Source organism: Aquila chrysaetos, chromosome Z (genome assembly GCF_900496995.4).
Source record: "Aquila chrysaetos chrysaetos chromosome Z, bAquChr1.4, whole genome shotgun sequence".
NCBI lineage: Eukaryota > Metazoa > Chordata > Aves > Accipitriformes > Accipitridae > Aquila > Aquila chrysaetos.
In genome coordinates, this window is record NC_044030.1 from 66676966 (window position 1) to 66698377 (window position 21412).

At 42.7% G+C, this 21412-nt stretch overlaps 1 protein-coding gene across 3 annotated transcripts in view; it reads right to left on the reverse strand.

The window, feature by feature from the left end:
- Positions 1 to 8301: 8301 nt before the first annotated feature.
- RAB3C (RAB3C, member RAS oncogene family) overlaps positions 8302 to 21412 on the reverse strand; it is a 141810-nt gene continuing 128699 nt past the window's right edge. For 2 of the 3 annotated variants that reach the window (XM_030005085.2, XM_030005083.2), the window contains 2 exons: positions 14025 to 16731; positions 8302 to 12898 (listed from right to left, as the gene is read on the reverse strand). In XM_030005085.2, coding sequence (XP_029860945.1) covers positions 16544 to 16731 — 188 coding nt within the window. In that variant the 3' untranslated portion in view covers positions 8302 to 12898; positions 14025 to 16543. Of the gene's footprint in view, positions 16732 to 21412 lie in introns of all 3 variants that reach the window. The other variant, XM_030005084.2, reaches the window with a different exon arrangement.

Genomic DNA, 21412 nt, shown 5'->3' on the forward strand with positions numbered 1-21412 from the left:
TGCTTCTTCCGGGTGCCAAGTTAATAAGAAATATAATCGGTGTTCCTGCTGTTTCACTAGTGGGTCTGGTAGCCTTTAAAACTCAGGTTTGCAAACTTATCTCTATAATAAATGTTCTGGAAAATGTAAACATTTTATGAGCATTCTGATGGGTTAGTCTTAGGGCTAGGGTTTTAAAAGAAAACCTAGAAAGTGTGTGAACTGCAATAATGTCATGTGAATTAGCAGTGGGTTACACCATTTTTGTTGACTGTAGCCTCATGGATCACATGACTGCCATGTGGTAAAGCAAAGGTAACATGGGATCCTTCGTAGTGTGCTAAAGGGTGTTTCCTATACACTGTGTGAAGTGTCCTTGCTTTGCTATCTTGACAAAACCCCTTCCCATGGCATGTCAGGATACTTTATCCACTGTAGAGTGGGATGCATTAGGCTACAAGGAAGGGCGGGAAAGGTGTTTCCTATATCCCCGCTGGAACAAGCTCTGCCCCACTCCTATCCCTGGGGTCAGAGGCGGATGAGAAATGGCAGGGCGACAGACGTGAAACCTCTGCTCACACAGACAGCACACCCTGCACCATGGGTCCACATTAAAGCTGTGTGTTTCCCTCTCTCTGCTGCTGCTGTGGGTGGGAAGCTCTCTCTGCCTGCCAGCCCCCTGCCCAGGCCACTGTAGGCTGCAGGTCCTGTGCAGCAGCACCTTCTGCTTCTGCCTGGGTTGCAAGACCTGAATGGGAAAGCCTGTCTGGGTGGCCCTGTGATCCCACCTGGAAGTGTTGGCAAATGCACAACAAACATTTCTGTCTGAAAAAATGCAGAAGTTTGGGTAAGCCTCCAAGCTTGTCAGTGCTGAGGTGTTTCTGCCTATAGAACCATAATGTCTTGTCTTAAAGCTGGTAGGAAAAGCTTGAAGAGTCTCTTGGCACTAATCCTCCAGGGAGTTTCTAGCCCTTGGTGCTTGGAGCAAGGCTGACAACATGGGAGGTGTCAGGGGCCGATGGAGCTCTGTGGTGCTAGGCTTGAACAGGCAGGCAGAGACCGGGATGCCCACAAGGGATGGTAGGACAGCATCTTTGATCACTTGTCTTCATATATAGGGGAGAGCTGACAGCATGAAGTTTTTCTCCTTCTTGCTCTTTCTTCCCTTCACCTAAGCAGCAATTCTTAACACACTAAACATACATCTCAGGCACACTTGGAGTACAGACAAAAACCCCTACGCATCAGACAATAGAAGGGATGAAGCCAATATATTATATAGCTTTTAGGCGCCTATCTCACAGCTTTCCTGGAGTCAGACTCATGGTTTGGGAAATTAGAAGAATGACAATATTGAAATCTATAATTAAAGACAGAGTTGAAAAGCATCAGCAGCTGCTGTCAAAATGTGTGCTGTGGATGAAGCAGGATGGGGTCGGTGTGGGAAAAGAGGAAAGGGCTGCAGCGGAGCAGAAATCTTTCCCACGCTTGGATCTGGACAGGTAAAAGGTAGCAGATACGTATATCTGCAAGGGATTCAGCAGACCGCACGGAGCAAAAAAAAAAAAAAAAAAGCCTTGTCGCCACATCGTGGCCAAGAGAGGTCACTCATTTCTGGCGTGGAGAAAACAGCCCTTCTCCCTCTTCTTCTGAAAATAAAAGAAAAAAAGAGAAAGAGCCGCACAGAGACGTAAAGGCGAGCTGCAGAGAAGCGTACATGGAAACATTAGCTAAGTATAAAAGGGGCACCGCAAGCCCGGCTGCCTCCCGAGAGGGGCGGCGGGAGCGGGGGGGGGGCTCCGGCGGCGGCTCCGGCGGCGGCTCCGGCGCTCCCTCTGCTGCCCGCCGCGGCTCCCAGCGCAGCCCCGGGCCGGCGGGAGGGCGAGTCGGCCCCCGTCCTGCTGCGCTCGAAACGGCAAACGCCGGGGAAGGGCGCGTTCGTCAGGTATAATCGCTTCTCGGTTTAGAGCTGGGCTGTTCATGGGGCACAGTAACGCCCGCCTGTGCCGCATGTTCTCCAGCAGACCCTCTCTGGCACACAGCCGTGGGGTGAGGCAGAGGAGGGGGGTCAGAGCGACTGTACGTGGTCGCCGGCGCGGCAGTGTGCATTGCAGGCTCACTGAGCCCCCACTTCAGCTCTTGCCCCGGTCAGGAGAGCAGCTCTTACCCCTCCTCTACCGAGGGACTGTGCTGCACGACTGCTTGCCTTGTGGCTCGCGGTGAATGACAGGGCAATGCCGCAGCCGGAAAAATGCAGCCTGGCTTGGTGCTCAGGCCTGACACTACAGAGATCAAAGTGATGGGAAAAGTGAATTTCACAGGATGGGCCAGCTTGATCTATCGACCAGGCTGGGCAGCGGCCTGGTGTTGTGTGAGTGGATTAAAAATTGAAACTTCTTCCCATGAAAGCTGAAATGACAAAACTGCTCCCAAGGCAAAATGCTCTGGGGGGAAGAAAAAAAAAAAAAAAAGAAATTCTGCTGTATGAAGAAAGGGATTTCTTCACTGAACAAAAAAAGTTCAGATTTTTTATTCCCCAGAGCTGGCCTTTGTAAAGGATTACAGTACTTTGACTCGCTTTGTCCTAATTTTTAAGTCAAACAAAAAATTGTCATGCCTTAAAGTATTTTACACACATTTGCTGAAACAAATTGGGCAGCCTTTCCATAACCTATGAACATCCTAATGTGACATCTAGCTTCTGAGCCACTTGTGGCTGCACAGGTGTCCTCAGCAGCTCTGTGGTGAGACTCCACTCTTGCTTCCCATCAGCAGGGCACTCTGCCAGCTCCTCCATCTTCTTCCTCCTCCTCTTATTCCCCAGACTGCTCAAATTCCCCCTGTTATCAGGTATTCCCTCAAGTCCACATTCTCCTGTCCTGGTGTTTATTAGCTCTCCCCACAGCTCTACATGCCTGTGCCCCCTCCACTGCCACCTCCCCTGCTGCTCCCCAGCTGCATACCCCAAAGCTGCCCCCTTTTCATCCTGCCTCTTGGGATGGGTCAGCTCTGGTGCCCACCTTGCCCTGTGCATGCCTCAGCCTCTGCCCTCTCCCCTGATTTCTCCCAGTACAAATCCCTGTGGAGTTCCTAAAACCCCCAGCTTTGGTGGTTGAAGTTGCTGCTGGACAGGATCAGTTTCTGAGCCAGTCCCTTCCTCAATGGCTTCCAGTTGGGTAGGCAACAGTAATCTGGGGAGGTGGGTGGGTGGATGCTCTGGTGATCACAGTAATACCCATAACAAATACAGAAGTAATAAATAACAACCAGCCCTTTGACAAGCAGATCTCCCCAGCATGCAGGAAGAGGCCAGCAGTGACCTCACAGCCTCAGTCAGGAAGGTCACTTCTGATCCAGATTCCTCTCAACTGCTTTCTTTTAGGCAACCTGATACAAAAAGGTTAATTTTCCCCTCTTATGTGCCTGTGTCTCCCCTTGCTGTCTGGCAGGTGACAGGTCCAAGGACGGGGCCCTGGCAGGTGGCTCCAAGTGGCTGTGATGTGCAGGGAGGTGTGTTTGCAGTGCACACACATTAGAGGGCTATCTAATGCAATTATAAACCACACAGCTTAAAGGCACTTGCTGCTCCTTCCCAACGGGCCTGGGGAAAAAGGGACTGGGAAGGAGGTGGGAGAGATTTGAGCCTGCAGCACCTGTATGGGTTATTGGGTAACACAAGGGCCAGTTCTTGCTGTGAGACCAGAAGTGACAGTGAGTTAAAAGACATTTCTGGCATCTGATTTTCATTTCAGTGCAAAGAAAAGCACAGAGGCAGAAGGGACAAAGCAAGATTTTTAGATAAGCCTGTCAGCAAGAGGCAGTTCAATGTTACGCTGAAATAACCCAGCTGATTTGAGGACTGGCCATGCTGACCACAGCAGCGTGGGGCTGCAGCAGCATGTCCTAGTGACCACTCTGTGTGATCTCTGTTCCGAGGTGCACATAGCCCAGGGTGTAAGACCCATGTCAATCTTTACCAACTCCACACATCAGGGCTCTGACTTGCCAGAAGCCCTGGGACAAAGGGACGAGGTCATTCCCAATTTACTAACTTTACTCCTATTCTTGAAGGGTATTGCTTTTGTACCAAGATTTTGTGCAGCTCTTATAGACCCACTCTCTGCTTTCCCTTTCCCCACACCTTCTTTTAGCGCTGTGTGATGAAACCATTAGTTGAGCTGTGACTCCCCACTTGTTGGGCTTGAACAGTACCTTCTGAGCAAAAGCAGTGCTCAGAAACCTCATGGCTGGATCATGATGGGTGGCTGAAGGCAAACAGATGACCAGGAAAGAGGCTGCCTACAAGATCATAGTTTCCATTGCTCATACTTGGAAGTGGGTTTGCACGGTATCTGTGGTCATCAAAACCATCCAGGCTTAGCTGCCTTTTCCTGCTGTGGCTTGTCTCTCATCATCATCATCATGCGCATATGCCGTGGCTTATTATTTGAGTGCAGCATTTATCTGCACCTTTCCTGGTACAGTGAATGGTAATTCTAGTTATGTGACCTCATTTTCAAATAATAAGACACACTTCCCAGCATCCCAGCACTAACAGGTCACAGTTTCTCTTTGGAATATAAGTGGTGAATGGGGGAGAAAGCAACTGTTTGCCTAGCACTGAGACACCAAGGCCACTGACCCAAGCTCATGAGGCTAGCCCACCAACGAGCTCAGTGCAGGGGGAAAGTCTGTTGCCAGCACATCTCCAAATGTAGTTCTGTGATTTCTCCATTTTGCTTTTGTAGCAGTTACCAGGCACCTGCCACTCTGAGTTAGTGATTTCTGCATTTGGGGACTGTGCAGTCACGGATTACCTTTAGCCAAGATTGGTAATGCAAGAGAGAAGGCTTAGCAGGTTAATAAGTTGTCTTTCTGGCTCCCTCTGAAAAGTAATGGCAAAGACATTATCTGCTAATGCAATAGGAAAAAAACCTACTTTTCTATTTCAGGCATCTTTATTACTATATTTGAGGAAAGTAGTTAGTGGAAGAAAACTGGGAGTCACATGCAGAAGGGGAATTAGGCAATGTCCAGACTGAAATTCTCATCCCAGGGCCAGGTGCTTATGTCCCCTAATGGCATGGAAAGCACCCATATAATAAAAGCGGATAGCAGCCAGACCATTGAGCAAAAGTGTAGGAATCATGAGATGAAAGGCTGTGTCTGAAATCCTGTGTTTGCCCTGGGTTAAGTGACCTCCTGTAGCCTTGAAATGGCCACCAAGTGCCTCCGTCCTGGTAGACAGTCCCCATTCCCTGCAAGGTGAAAGGAGGCAGTTTAACCAGCTTGTCAGTAATGCTACTGCAGATGTGTTTATCCTGCGTAGATGCAAATCAACATTTGTTGCATATTGACTTTAGTTATTCAGTAAAACCTTAGTCTTTTTCTGCTTTGCCAGGTGGCCTGTGGATGGTTATGTGCCCTCATGCAGGGAAGACATCAGAAAACTCATCTTCCTATTGTTAATTAGTGAAGAGAGAAACTGCAATTTGAAATGGGCTTTATTTTCTACACAAGTTCTGGTGTTGTTCCCAACAGAAATAAAAGAGGTGGCCCAAAGGCAAGTTCCACCTGAGACACCCACCAGATGTTGCCTGAGCTGACAGCCACCTCGCTGCTGCAGGGCACAGCTGGCTGGGCTGCGTGTGGAGCAGCGCAAGCTGCATGTGTTGTGTTGCTGACCTGCAAAGGATCAGGTAATATTGGGATCAGCTCTGCTTTGTTGAGTGTTAAAGATAACAGTAAAAATGAAGACATGCTGTGGCCAGATTTGCTTTTAGGCTACATCTTCTCGAAAGAAAAGCAGGACAGGGTTTTAAAAAATGGCTGCCTGATGTTGTGTTCCTAAAACCTTATTTAAGCTTTAAAACTTTAAGAGGCTGGTGAGAGGTAGACATCCTGTGTGGCATCCCCAGATGTTCTACAGCTATTCATAGACTTATTTTCTAACCACAGGCATTGGTTTGAAACAAGTGCATACGCACTTCCTGGGGCCTCAGAAAACCCAGCTTAGGCCACAGAGTGAGGTTGCTCTGCTGTGAGCATGCTTATGTCTGCGCCTGCCCAAGTTGTATCATGTTAGCTGCACTGCATCATTAGGGGTCACAGTTTGCCTGCCCAAGGTCACTCTTGGTGTACTTGGACATAAGGAGAAGGCAGTATCGCCTCGGAAGAGCATGTTCCTGCTTAGGGGAGGCCCCAGATACCCTCCCCTGGGGCAGATGTTAGGAAGTGAAGAGTGTAATGCTAGAGTTTCTAACTCTCCAAGAAGATGTTTTTTTTATCTTCCTAACAACAGGGAGGTTGGGGTGGGCTTTGGCCCTTCCATACCTTTTTTCTATGGTTGGAATGGTCTCTGGTCTCATTTTCCAGCCCACTGTGGTGGGTTGCAGAGCTGCCTGAGCTCACTCTTAGGTTTGGTCACTCATTGGGCTGGGATGTCTCCTCATCCTGCCACTCCTCCAGCACCTCCAGCTTCTCGAGCCCCAGTAGAACATTGGGACCAGACCCTAGGCAGACCCTCTGGCTAGGACATCATGGAGGACAGGACCTCACACCAGCTTCCTATCGCCTGCCACTGATGACCTGAGTTCACCATGGCTTAAAGCACATATTTTCCTGATGTCACTGAGTTCAGCTGTAAATCTTCTGGCTTGCAGTTTAACTCTTCAGGACCTTGCATGAATGTAGACAGACACACAGATGCAGATTTTTGAAGGCACCTTTGTTTTTTGCTTTACAGCTCAAGAGTTGCACAGATGTGTGCAAAAAACAACTAACCCTCCTTGCACTTATCTGCCTCAGTTTTTTCATTAACTTGCAGAGTCCCTTCAGTCGGGTGTAAGCCCACAGTTTGTCTTTCTTGATTTTGGTTGATCCCATTGCTAAGTCATCCACCCTCACTTCACTGGGACATTCTGCCTGTTTGCCCTTTCTTACTCAAAGTTGGGAATGTTTTCTGTGCCACTTCACATCTTTCCTTTCCAGTATCTTTTCTGATGTCTTTTTCTTTGGTGGTTAGGAAATTTCTGTCTCTGTCTCCAGCCTTCTGACTGGAAATAAAATAAAAATGGGTTTTCTTGAGTAAGAAACACCTGTTGTTGAGACAGGTTTTATTCTAGTTGATCACCATTCTCATTTACCCATCCGTGATTTTCTCTAGTCTAGTTCTGTATGTTAAAAGTCCTAATATATTCAAAATAACAGCAATTCAAAAATTCTATTGTTCCAAGATATTCATCAGAAGTCATCTATTCCTTCTGTGTTATCCTCCCCCTCTTACCCCTCATTCTCTTGTTTTCCACTCACCCTAGTAGGCAGAGCAAGTACATTAGGGCCAATCTCACAGAGCAATGGCATGAGGAAGGTGGATGGAGGAGATATAATATTTGCTGGTAGCTGGGAGGCATGAGGGATTTTCATTCTCAGAGGTAATTCGATGACAAGAGTCTGTGCCGGAAAGAGAAGCTTTATGAGTGAGGGCAGTGAGCTGCACAGATAGACCCTTCAGCAGAAACCTGCCTAGAGAGATGGGATCCCAAGCAACAAGCTAGGAAGCACTTGATGTTGAGTGAGGACTAGGCATTAATCAAGAAACGTTTACTCTGCAGATGAGATGTAAATGTACTAGAAAAACTGGGAGACTTGATTGAAACACAGTGAAACAATGAGAGGGAAAGTAGTGCTAAAGGAGTTTTCAGGTGGACTCCTGTGAGCAGGAGCTGGGGAGCACAGGGAACAGTGCTACCTGTTCAATAGATTGGTTGAAGATGAGGATTTACGTGGAGGGAAGATAGATTCAGGAGTCACAGTAGGGTTCAAACTAGCACAAAGGTGTGTGTGTGTGTCTAGAAAAAAGCAATAACTGGACAGTGATATATCACAATTTGTGTGAAATACCACCCACCACAATTGAGATGGCTCGTTTGGGCTAAGATTACATGACCAACTAATAACAGCATCCAAAAGGCACAGATGCTATTTAACAGTTTATACAGTGAAACAGAAGAAAAGAACTTTGCCCCATTTTAAAGGATCAGCATATATGCTGAGACAGCAGTGTGCTTTTGGTAGGGAAATGTCTAATCTTTCTCCTGCAGACTCCCAGGGCAAAGTCTCCGGTGAATTCTGTGGGATTCAGACAGAACTACGACTCACCAGTGCTACTGAGAAGATGTTAATGAAATGAATTATCGCAGATATGGTATTGTTGTCCATTATCTTGCCAAAACTGAAGTAATTCTCTCCCAGTTTTAGTAAGTGAAAGGAAATAAACAGAGGGAGGAGGGGGGGTAAGACCATGTCACAACAACTGAGATATTCATGAATATAGTCTCTTGAATATTTATTGTAATCGCAAAAGGAAAAAAAACTTCCAACAAAAAATTAAACAAAAAAAAAATCCACTTGGTATACAGAAGTCACATACAGAATGACAAACAGAATATCCAATGGAATACACATGGTCTCTACATCCACATAGAATTAAAATTCTGCACGTGGATAAAACTTGTACTTCACATTCAGACAAGAGCTCCCGTGGATGTATGCAGAAGATTCACAAAATTTGTCACCCAGCAGCATTTTAAACTAACATTTTTTGTAGAACCACAGTAACTATATTGCAGTAAGGGTTGGGGGATGAGGGACAGACTGAGTCTCACCCCCTCACAAATGTATCCTAAGCAAGTACTTCAACTTTTCTTCAAGAACAATTCAGCAAGCAAGTTAGCATGAGGGAGCCAGAACAGCTACATATTTTCAAGGTAAGCATTTATCTTTGTGTATGAAATTGCATGTCTATGAGGAATAATAAAAATTCTAGGTAAAATTATCTGCCAGACCTTGAACAGTCAGGTCATTTAGCAATAAAAAGTTTAGGTAAAGCATCCTCAGTCCTGTAGCAGTCTGTATATCTGTATTTAAGTGGTACCTCATATTATGACTGTTACTTTGTCTGCTGCTCAGCTACAAAGATATTGAGAATTTCCTTTTTTTATTAAGCAATCCCAAATTTCTCTCCAGATACATTTTAATTTCAGTTTGGTCTGTGTAATTTTGCAGAAGTTTTCATGGCAGAAGCTATAAAAACAGGGACAATTTTAAGGGCTGTTCAGGTCTTTGCAAGTACCGTCCTGTGCTACTTAATGCAATCTGGCTACTTTGCTTTCTCAGAGAAACTATTTGATGATATAGGAAAGGAAACCCATGATAGTGTTTCCGGTAGGCCTTAGAATTTTGCTCTTTTCCTGATCAAGCTGATTTTAAAAAAAACCCCTAAACCTAAATCAACCTTATACATTTTCACAAAAATGCATCAGGTCAAACTAAAAATCTACTTATGTACCTTTTAATGTGGTACTAATGAAAAAAAATTATTATGAAAACTGTTCAGCAGAACTGGTTACTCCCCTTGGCCCACACTCAGTGGCCCATCTCTATTTAGCAAATTCCCAAGGCAGATGACATTCCTTTGAAACCAGAGATGTAGAAAGAATTAACAGAATGAGCTTCTCCTTTGCAGAGTCTGTCAGCACAGCTGGGAACCTGTGGCAGAGCAGTGATTCGGGGTTTAAGGTCTCAGATGTACCCAAGAGTTTTGCTGAATAGGGATTGCCTTGCTCATGTGCTTAGAGAACTACTAGAAATATGCAAGGATAACTGGAAAGGAAAAACAAATGATTGGATGTCTCCTTTTAATTTCATGGTTAGATTCTGGGCTGCATATTGTTTCCATTTATACCTCAGCTTTACTGCTAACAGTGCAGTTGTTCAACACTGAGGGCTATGTAATAGTTGAGTGAAGAGTCTGGGTCAATATATTTAAGGATGTCTCTTCCCTCTTTAGGATCTAGAAAAGTTAAGAAACTTGGCAGAAGTGACTAATTAAGGTCACCATCCACTGTGCTGGACCATTTTGACTGTGACCTTCAAGCTCTTCCCAAAAATGTTAACTCAGGGCACCAACTGAAGTTTGCCAAGTCATCTGCAAGAATATTGGGTACTCCTATTTAATATTTCAGGTAAGTATTATGAGTTAACTGTATCAGATTAAAGAAAACATGCCCAGGTGATATTATGCAATACAGGCAGGCAGAGCATGTAACTTTTAAGAATAAAATAACTCACCATAACTGCTGAGCTCTAGGAGGCTCTTTTAATGCTTCTAGAGAACATGCTTTAAAAATATAGGCAGATAGTTTAGAAATGATTACAAGCATCTTCTGACTGAAAGCACTGTCCCACTAGTGTTGGTGTAACATGATAATTTTCAAAAAGGACACTCACAACTCTAAAAGTAAAATTGACATGCACTTGCAGTAAACATACAAATATCTTTTACCATTGTCTCATATATGAAAAATAGTTTAAATGACTTAAGAATATTCTTACACTACACTGGTAAAGTGTTTACTATATAAATTTTACTACAAGACACGTACATCTACCGGAAATCTTAAGCCACACAGGCATCATCAACAGCTTATCACACATACGTGACACTTCTCCCTTTCACACAAGTTTATATACACTGAGTAAATAATTAAATATTGCACTTATTGGCCCATGATTCCTCAGTTTTGAGGTATTCAAAAATAGAAAACATATCTATTTTTATAACATATTTTCATGCAACACTTAAGACATTTGAATTCCACAAACACTAGTATATAGGTTACACATTCTGACAGTCCAACTGACCCACAACACATCTGACATTACTGACAAAATATTAAACATGAGTTACAGCACAAACATTTCATTTAACACTAGTTGCAGGTACATGTCAGAATTACTCAAGAAAATTTATCGCCCGAAGTGGTAAGCAATCTCTAGCTTTCATTTCTGCATGTTATACGTGATCGTGAAGTTATTGTAAGATTAGGACTTTTGCTTCCACACCTACGCCCCACCCCAAATCAAATACCAGGTACCTTATTCTACAAATGATAAGCCATCTGCATCTGCTGGAACCATGGATAATAAACCTATGGTCTGAAATGTAACCCAGCTGATACCTGGTGCTAATGAGAATTTATGGATAAATTCCACTGTGGCATTTAGGGAAGGCTGCACTGAACATGAACAAGTAACAGTGGGAACTGAATGAGTGTCAAAGATGTACTGCTGTGTGTATGTGTATACTATATGTGTGTAGTTACAATTTCTGCTTCAATGAACATCCATGAATAAACAAAGTAAAAAAAAAAAAAGAAAAGAAAAGCTTAAATTACAAAGGTGAACTACATTTACCCCTTAATAAAGAAAAGTGGTAGAAATCATTCAAATAATTGAAACGAGTTGTCTCTTTAAATGAGACTTGACAAATGATGAACCTTGGAGAATCTGAGTGTATGGATTAAGAGACTATGTTTATGGAATAAACGGTGTAAATCAACACAACTCACTCCCCTGTTGGCATAAGTGAAGACATGTTGCTTTACACACCCCTGAGGGTTTATCTATGAGGATTTACATACTTATGGTCACATTGCTAAATCTGCCATCCTAAAGAAGAACTAGGCTCATACAGTGCATGTCTGTCTACATGAAACAGGCCAAGGAGGAATCTGTCCATCAGCAGAACAGTAATTTAGTTGATGCCCTTAAAAATGCAAGTAATAAAACTTGCCTCTCACAAACAAATATAGAAAAGAGTGGTCGGGGTAGGGGGGTGGAATTTGGGATGGGGGGCTTCTTCTGGAATGCAAATGCAGCATCATTCATCTGCTATTGAAGAAACAAAGGCATCATCATCAGATGTAGAATTTGTACCACTATTTTTTTCCTAAAAATAGCAACCTCAAAGCATTCTCAAATTTAGGATCAAACTCCAGCAGATTTTGTGCACCCTGAAATAGCACTTCATTCTTAAAATAAAGAAGGTACAGGTGGTACAGCTGAATATACAGAGCTGAACAGACTGGGAAGAAAACTTAATCTTTCAGACTGGTGCTCTGGAAAGGCCACATAGATGTAGTTGCTCAGGTAGTTTCTCTAGGCATTACATTAAGTATAAGCACAAAGGAACAAACAGTTCCAGGTAACAGTCACGTACACAGCTGTTCAGAAAGAAAGAGTATTTTTTGACAGAAAATCAGGCTAGCTCCTATATATTTCAAACACCAAACAAACAGGTCTAAACAAACCAACAACAGCAAAAAAAAAAAAAGATACAGTATTAAGTTAGTTGCACTATAAGGACCAGAACACTTGTGAACATGAACTCTTATGAAAATCAAAAACATGCATCTGAAGGTTCAGCCCAGCAGGACTTGCTAGCTGTTTGGCAGACCGATGCCAGGTGGCACCGCAGGAACCAGTCACATCCCGTCTTCTTGTGTGTTCCCAAGGCATTTTCTGAGCACTAGTTTGAACATGCAGCAAGTAAAACACTGTCAGAGCATGATAAGGCTGGTGCATTACCTATGCATAGGATTAGCCTGCTGCTAAAAGTCTAGATCGTAACTTGGAAAATGGGTTGTGTAGTATTAGTTCAGCTGGCACTATGGACCTCAGGACCCTCTGCCCAAAGGCATGTAGTCTCTCAGAAATTTAATGTGCTCTGTGTGTCAACTGCTGTGTCTCACCAAGTGGCCTAAATCTCAGCTGAAGAGGTTATCTGTAGCTGGACCAATAAGGCTCCCTGACATTCAGTCCTATTTTTGTGCTGAGGGTGACAACACATTAGCACAAAGTGTGTGAGTACATTTTCACCAAGAATTGTGATGAGGCTGAAAGGAGTTTTGGATCTCTTATCCCAGGTTTCAATTTAATGATCCAGCCCTCTTCTGTCACTAAAATATAATGCTTTTTAGCTTAGTACTTTCTCTTGACAGAACTGTGCTACCCCAGTGGATAGATCAGGGATCTAACCAAATCCTGCTTGTCTGCTCCAATGACTCATAATAAGTGACTATTGGATATGCGTGAGGAACAAGCCATTGATCATTTAAATTTTGGCCCTTGATCAGGTTGGGATGGGATTTACAAAAGTCTTCAGTCTAACTCTATTTGCATTTAAGAAAATTGCAGTTCTATCACATAAGTCAATAGGAGCTGAACTAGATTGAAGGGGCCAAAATAGATTGACACAGGCTGCTTTTGGATATCTTACCCTATAAACAGGGCAAGGCATAATTTTAAATAGAATGAAAATCCAAATCCTGCTAGTTCCCTCAGAATTCAAATTAAATTTTTAGAATGTTTGGGGAAGGGATAGTAAGTTACTTCTCAAAAGCCTTTCAGTCTTTTGTGTTCCTCTACAATAGCCAGGTTCCAGCTGAGAGAGGTATTGAGTTCATGATGCTCCTGATCTAAATGTGACCAAACTTTATAGCAGAAAACTCAATATTGCTGTGAAACATCTGGCTGCAAAAGCCAACCTGTGATGGAAAATGAAAGCCTACTTTTCCAACAGTAGGCAACCCTGATTGTTAGGAAATGGTCTACTTGAACTTCCACACATTTTCAGATTCAGAGGAAGGGATGATAGGATAAATTGAGTTTGATGGGACATCAGCAGGTTATCATTCCCAACCTCCTCCTCCAAGCAGGGTCAGCTAAGAGGTTTGAGCACTCTGCCAAGGGCTTTAGCCAGTCTGGTCTTGAAAACCTCCAAGGATTTGGTGTGAACAGTTTAAAAATTAATCAGACTAATTCTGAACTCTATGACAATGTCTGAGTGTCAATACAAAGATACAAGGAGTTTTTAAATACTGACTGGTTCTGCTGCTGTACTTCAGATGAGCCTTTTCCTTGTAACACCTGGCTGGCAGTCTAATGAGCAATGTTACTCTGGCAGCTGCTTCCTCCATCCTCCCCATCCCATGCAGAAAGTCAGACATGTTGGAGGCCTGGGAGGTTAGTTGTCTCAGAAATGTGAAGGAGAGATTCTCCCTCTTTGATTTTGGTGTTACTCTTCTGCCAGACTCTTGATGCAAAATGAAAAGCAATTAATTAATCCTAATTAAGTAAAGAACTATTTATCTATCTATCACTCAATTTGTTTAGAAAGATATATGCTAATAATGTATTGCCACCGATTAGAGTCTACATGGTCATAAAGAGGCAGGGAGGGTCTGGAATTCATTGCAATGGAGTACAAGCACAGTGTGGCTGTAGGAAGGGGCATCTTGGAGTCTTTTTTCCTTGTTACAACATGCACAGGAGATGACCATTTTGCAGCAAGCAACCCAGAACAAAGCTGGAAGAATACTTGCACTTGTAGCCACCACGCTGCATGATCCACGACATGCCCAATTTTATGTAAGAGGTGACTATGTCCTCCTTTCTCTCCTTGCCTTGCCTGAGATGGCTCAGACGAATAATACAACCTAAACCTTTTCTAAAGGACTTGAGGGCTGAAGCGGAGTGCTGTCTCAAGGCTTCCCTGCTCCTTTTTCTCCAGCAGGAGATATAATGTACAGCAGGAAAAACTGCACATAACAAGAAAAGGACAGGAAACTGCCCACCATCTCACACAAAGCTTCCTCAGCTTCTTATCACTTCTTTTTCCAAAGCAGCTGGTACCTAGTGGATGAAGAGGTATTAATGAAAGTCTCTCAGCACAATTATCAACATGCTGCCTTAGATGGGGGAGAGAAAAGCAGTATCCCTGGAGAGAGACAGGGTTATGGTTGGGATAGCACATGCCTCTTCCACCTGGCTGCTCATCAGCCCCAAAGAGGACAGCGCTTTCTTTTCATGGAAGTAAACAAGTGAAGTCCAGTCTCCATGTCGACTAGGAAAACAAGTGCGTAAGTAAACTAGCTAACAGGACAGACATGGTTTAAAACCCCAGACTGAAGAAAGAACATTTGTTCATTTAAGTTAGGCAGCCAATGTAGCACCCTGGTGGCATATTCATTTTACATGTGTCTATGTGCCTTGTTTGGAAGTAATTTTTACTGTGTCAAAGTGTATGTAGGTTATTTAATCAGTAAAAAAAAAAGTGACCATTTTCTTTTAATGTGTTTCAGGAGTTACATAAATTACTGTCAAATAAAGTAATATGTGTAGAGGGATTTCTTTGCAGTTGTGAGCAGTTTGCAGTACCGTGTGTTACTTCCTTTTTTTAATTTGTCTTCCAGTTTTCCCCATTGCAGACAGTTCAAGAAATTGTCCTAAATTCTGTCTAATTGGAACAATAAAACAGTTAACACTTCTTCAATTATGCCATTTAGTTAAAAAAATGTCACTGTGACGCAAGTAAAGCAGCTGTACAAAGTACTTCAGGGCACAGATGTAAGAAACTGCCACCCATTACTAAAGGAGTACTTTTAAAAACTGTGAAATGTGACTATTTTTAACTCTTTATAAAAAAAAAGAATCGGTGTACTTTATTCTGCTATCTTCACAGCCTTTTGCTGATATTATGAATGTATTCAGCTTAGCATTAGAAATGTTGACAAATTTTTATTACTCCTAAAGTTTTTAAAAATCTTGTGAAATTCTGATTGTCTTGTCAAAATAGATATCCTCATCAAAGTAAAAATAAGGTCAAACTCCAGTTCACTGATACTAGCAGCACTTCTGCAATAGATCTGAGTAAAATACAGGCATTTGTAGCCAGTGTGGTGATGTTTGTCTCAGTGACTGAATGGGAGATGAAATTCCTGAAAACTTAAGTATGCAGGTTTGACAGCACCATGACAAGACAGTTTTTGGCTATGAACATCTGAGCGTAATGGATTTGGCTCGTCAGGGGTGATATAGAACTGTGTGTTTAATATCTTACGTAGGTAGAAATTGAAAGAGCTAGTCAGCCCTCCGGTACTGTGGTAGGTACTACCAGGATCTCTGTAATGATGTAATGAGAAATTAAGTCCAGTTTCAGAAAGGTATTAGATAGATATGCAGCTCCCATGGAAATGTAACATACTAGCTACCCAAACAGGATGAAGTACCTAGTATCTCTGACGGTCTGCACCGAATACCCACATCCAGTTGGAAACTCACAGGGAAGTTTGGTGGCTTTGGATCCAGAAACTAACCTTTTTCTAACTTCTGCAGTTTCCAATCAGCCATGATGTGTAACACAATGAGTGTAAATTTGCCAAGGCAATATGCTCCAGGAAGTATCCTTTATACAAATGATCTGGACAGAATGAGGGATTGGCTCACTAGAGGAATATTTCTAAATTGATTTACAGTCAGGAGAAAATGTAAGCAGCATCAGGAAGCTTATTCTAAAACACCTTGGCCACTACCCTAAGGATTCAACTGTATAATTTGAAACTGATGAAGCAAGACTCAATTCTAGGCAAATGTGGTCTGAGGACATGGCACCAGCTGAAGTAAGTGTAATGTAAAACAGTAAAAAGAAAAGAGAAAATAATAGCCCTCCTGCATGCAAAAGCCAGATGCTAACAAATGGATCGTCCTTTCACACTAATAGCCTCTCCATCCCCATACGTATACTTGGCCAGCTGCTGATGTAAAATAAAAGACTTTTCTCCCAAATAAATTAATAAGACAGTATAAATAAAGGCATATAGACCATTCATAAATACTCTGTTGGCAACAGAACACACTGGAGCTGCCTTTGTTGATAGCTGCATTAACAGCCGCAGTTGGGCTGCTGTGGAGGAGGGGTGTCCTTTAGCCGTGTGTTCTGCTTGCTGGCAGCAATGGTGGGATCTGTCTCCAGACTTTCCGACATTTTGTCACAGATGATATCCACGAGTCGCTCAAACGTCTGCTTGACATTAATGTTGTCCTTGGCACTTGTTTCAAAAAATTCAAATCCTAAGAAAATAAACAACACGTTTATATTCAATGCATATTCCACTATCTCCAATAAAGATACAAATTTCTCTTGGGCAAAGAAGAATGGAGAGACACTGAGAAAGCAAACATGTGAGAGCATGCATATAAAAGAGTGATATTGGAAGAGCAGTTAAAATTGTAACACAGTCAGAGTAAGTACACTAATGCTATTTGCTTTATACCAAGGCAAAATCAGGACTGGACCAAATACATTCCCTTAGACAAATTCTGCTTTAAAACAGTTTAATCTAAAAATTGACACCAGTTTGAGAGTATTATTATCTTAGAAATGCCCTATATATCTAGCCATTGGGAAGGAATAATCTACTGCTCCGTCTCTAACTATTAAGTTCCTCTGAGCGCTATTCAGCTGGAAATGGCCACTCCATCATGTCATTAACCTGGTGCCAAAACAGACAACTGTGTTTGGAAATAACCAGCCAAAAAAAGACAAGAAAGATTTCTGCAATTTGATATCTACTTAAGTTAGAGGTAAATCCATGGAACCAAAGGGACTCCCAACCCCGCAAATCAAACTAATAAAAAATACACAAATGCACATAAGGAAGAAAACTTCCTTAATTCATTTGTATAGAAGGACTTTTTATCTATCCATTCCCAATGACTACCCCAAAGGCAAAAATCAGAGCTATCCTTGACCCAGAGGGGACACTGGAAGCCTTTATGGAGCAGAGCAAGCTTTCCTAAGCTCTATTCTCTGCACCCATTTGTCCCATATTTCATCTCCCATGTCCGCCTCCTTCATCTGGGCCAGGTTTGCAACTTGCTGGTCAGCCTGCAATCCAGCAGGCTTCTGCCAGCGTTGGGTCTTCCCATGTTATTGCTTCCTTTGCAAAACATTTATCTTTTTTAATTTGTTTGCTTTCTATGCCTTTTCCCCCATGCTCCACCTTTTCCCACAGTTACCACATTGCTCACCTGAGGGTTCCCAGGCAATTTAAAACTCTCCTAATTCTGTCTTTCCACTATGTAAGGGTTCAATATTAAAACAGTTTACAAAATGTCTAATCCACTGGTAATTTCACAGAAGTGGCTTAGCCTTTGCACAACTATTTTGATTCTTTCTGATTAAATCTGAATAACAATGTGCAACTACCACCATGTTTAATTATGAGAAAAATCCCAGTAAGAAAATGTCAATCCCTTGAAACTCTTGGCAGAAGGGCAGAAAACACCTTTTTGTGGTTTGGGGTTTTTTTTAATGTTGTGTGTGTTTTCTAGTGAATGGGCTAATCTTCTGTTTCAAAAGGCCACTTGAAATTTAAACGCAACTACTTTGATAACATTAGTACAATGTATTCGATATGCCATGTAAACAGGATATAATTTGTATATTCAGTCCTATAACTGCTTACCATGTAGCTTTTGCATATTTGAGTGCTAGCCTAGAATTACAGCCGATAATTATATTTAGCTTGGCAAGATATACCAGCATGCACTAATATCCAATGCAAAAACTTAACTCTCTTTTCTGATTTTTTTTCATATTTTTAATTTATATAAGGTGCCCTGTGCTGAAATGTCACAAAGTGCTAAATTGTTTAAATGCATAGGAGCTAAACACAGGCCAAAGTTAGTGTTCATTGGTAGTTTAGATAATAAGAGATATAAATGTTGTACAGGGATTTGGACATACAACTTCTAATAACATCAGCAAGAAGTGTAAGGATAACCTCACAGGTATGAGCGTACATTGCCATGAAACCTTTCCTTTCCACATTTCTCTGGAAGGCAGGAAAACTGTACATAATAAAAGACCATCTAAAGAAATCATATACTGAGAGGAGGTTTGAATATACACAGCATTGTTTTAGTTTAGCTTGGCTTACATGTCTCCTTTGTTCTAAACTAGAAGGAAAACGGGGAAAGCCAGTGTAGCCTCACTTGCTTGTGGCCTCAGCCCTCCTGCAGAGCTCCATGCAGGAGAAGACTCTTCAGATCGCTTGGGGACTGCTTGGGGGAAGGAAGATCCTCTACATTTTCAGTGCTCTATGTTGAAACCCAGCTGCAACTCTAGCACAGCAACACAGTCAGACCCTTCCACAACTGTTAGTGTCTGCTCCACAGGAAGCAGGAGGAAAGCAGCCGTTCCAAAGAGGAACAAGCAGGACCAGAGGGCAGAAAGGTTGAGGAACAATGGGAGGGTGCCTGAGAAATGACACACCAAAGCCTTGGAGAAGGCGACAGGAAGAAGAATGAATCTTAAGGACATTTATGAGGGGAGCAGTTTTTACAGATAAGAAGACAGAATAACTGGCACATAAGATGATCACGAAATGGCATATATGACAGGTAGGTAAGAGATCTGGACAGAGACAAGCAGAAAGTGAAAGGAAAAGAGTCACAAAGAGGAGAGGAGACCCATGTCAGGAAATAACGTAACGTGGACAGGATCAAGAAAACAGGCCTACTATCATGGAGGATGTTCTGCATAAGAACACCGTGAAAAACTTAGAGGCACCCATTCTCCAAGTAAACTAGAGGCTTACAGACTGTTCAAGCACAAACATATTTATTCAAATAAAATAAAAATAGACACTACAGCTGTGGTGAAACCGATGGAATTTTAGTTCCGATTTTGATATAAGAAGGAAACTGCAGTCACACTAGTGGTATAGCTGGGTATCTATCGGGCTGTGTCTGTATACACATCCCATCAACTTAGTCATTAATTACCCAGGTGATCTAGGACCTCCCCAGCTACTCCCTGCATAGATGAGACAATGAACTGACCTGTGAGAAAGTGACTGAACTCTCAGCTGCCTCCACAACAAAGTATTTGCTTTATTCTTTACAGGAACTCTACAGGTGGGAATTTTGGACAGTCCTAGAGATTACCCCATGCAGCCCAGGCTGTGCATAGGCCATCTGATATTTATATGCTTAAATGTGCTGATAAACATCTTAAGTAGATAACGGGGCACGCTGGTGGGCTCCTCCCCGGGCAGTTCCTGCTGTAGAATGGATTCAGCTGCACATAGGTAAGATGCACAAGATGGTCTGTGGAAACTGTTCTTGCAGATGCAGAAATGGTCACACAGCAGAGTCTTTTGAAGCCAGTTAGGACAGTTAAGATATACTTTGTGCACAGTTTAAAGTAATCACCACCATAGGATCATGCTATGTAGCAGGCACATAGGACCAGCCGGATTACAAGAATTCATGAGAACAGGAGTTCAGAGAGTCTCATTTGATGCAGCTGAAGACACCATTCCAAAGACCCTTGCAACAGAGGCTCCTGTTGCTATCTGGGCAGCAACTGACTGTCCTGTGTAGGGGACTCAATTCCGCACATGAGTGTTACGTTATGCAAAAGATCCCAATAAATTAGGGTTTCTTTTTTTTTGTTGTTTAACAGAAATGCTGTCTGTGGAACAGTTTCAAAGAGATATGAAGCATTTTTCCTAGCAGAGTGTGCCTGGAATAAATACCTGAATTCTGGTTGTTTTCCATTTTATTATGGAATATTTTGCAGACCTTTTCCCCTGTGACCTCTCCTCCTGACTCGTCTTGCAATTATTTTACTAATAGTGCTTAGACACTCTAATCTTCTAAAATGCCTGTGTATGAGGGGTCTCAGATCTATGCCTTTTAATGCTTTCTTCAGGGTTTTTTTTTACACTGCTCATTATTAGTGGAGAGAAAAATTTTCCATGAGCATGTAAGCCTGAAATGAGCCAACTCTCTGGTGATGCTCAGGGCAGCAGACCTCAAAGAACACTATGTTCCCACCACCCGTGATGATCTGTACTGCTGATGTGGATGAGACCAGGCAGAGCAGATACTGCAAAGATATGACAAAGCCCAAGAGGTAAGTGAATAGGTAAGGCAGAACAGAGCTGAAACTGAGAACATCCAGAATATCAAACTGCTGCCTGAATATGTGAACAGTGTGTGTGGAACAGGCATCAGGATGTTCTAATTTAAATGCTTCTTGTGTGCTTAATTCCATTTTCCCTTTGCTGTCCTTACAGTATGTCTCCTTCCCTTACCTACCTTCTTCCCAACAGTATTGACTCAAAGAAAGCTGGCAAGTTCTCAGCAGCCCCTGCAGAGCACTACAGCAGCAGTGGCCAGCCAGGACACCCGCATGTTGCTGCTGTTCACCTGGTGAGCTATAATGCACACAGAGCAGTCTAGATAGCCGCCCTGAAACACATAAACAGCCTGAATTACTGACTTAGCTCCCTCTCTGCCTTACACTTGTCCTGGATGTGCAGAGGCTCCTTCATTGACACTCGTTAACACTTATTTATGCCTGCCTTTGAAAAATAAGGAAGAAAAAAATAACAACAGAGAGGAGAGCCATATGCAAAGGGAAGAACATTCTGCACCCTCTCATCTTCCTGAGAAAACGTGACATCAAGAGGACACACTAGCTAACAAATTTTAAGCACAATTCCACAGACAATACAGACAAGAGCTATGCTAATGTTTCACCAGCTGATCAGGAAGACCTTCTGGTTTCAGAGTGTTTGTACACCACCAAGAGAATTTTATTTACCACTCCTGATGTTATGTTTACAGATATCCTCAAGGGTGTGTTCCCACAATAACTAGCCTTCCTTGAAGACAAGCTTGAACTGTGATCCTTAGTGCTGCTCTTGCCAGTGCCCTGTTCAATCCAGTATTTTGAGGA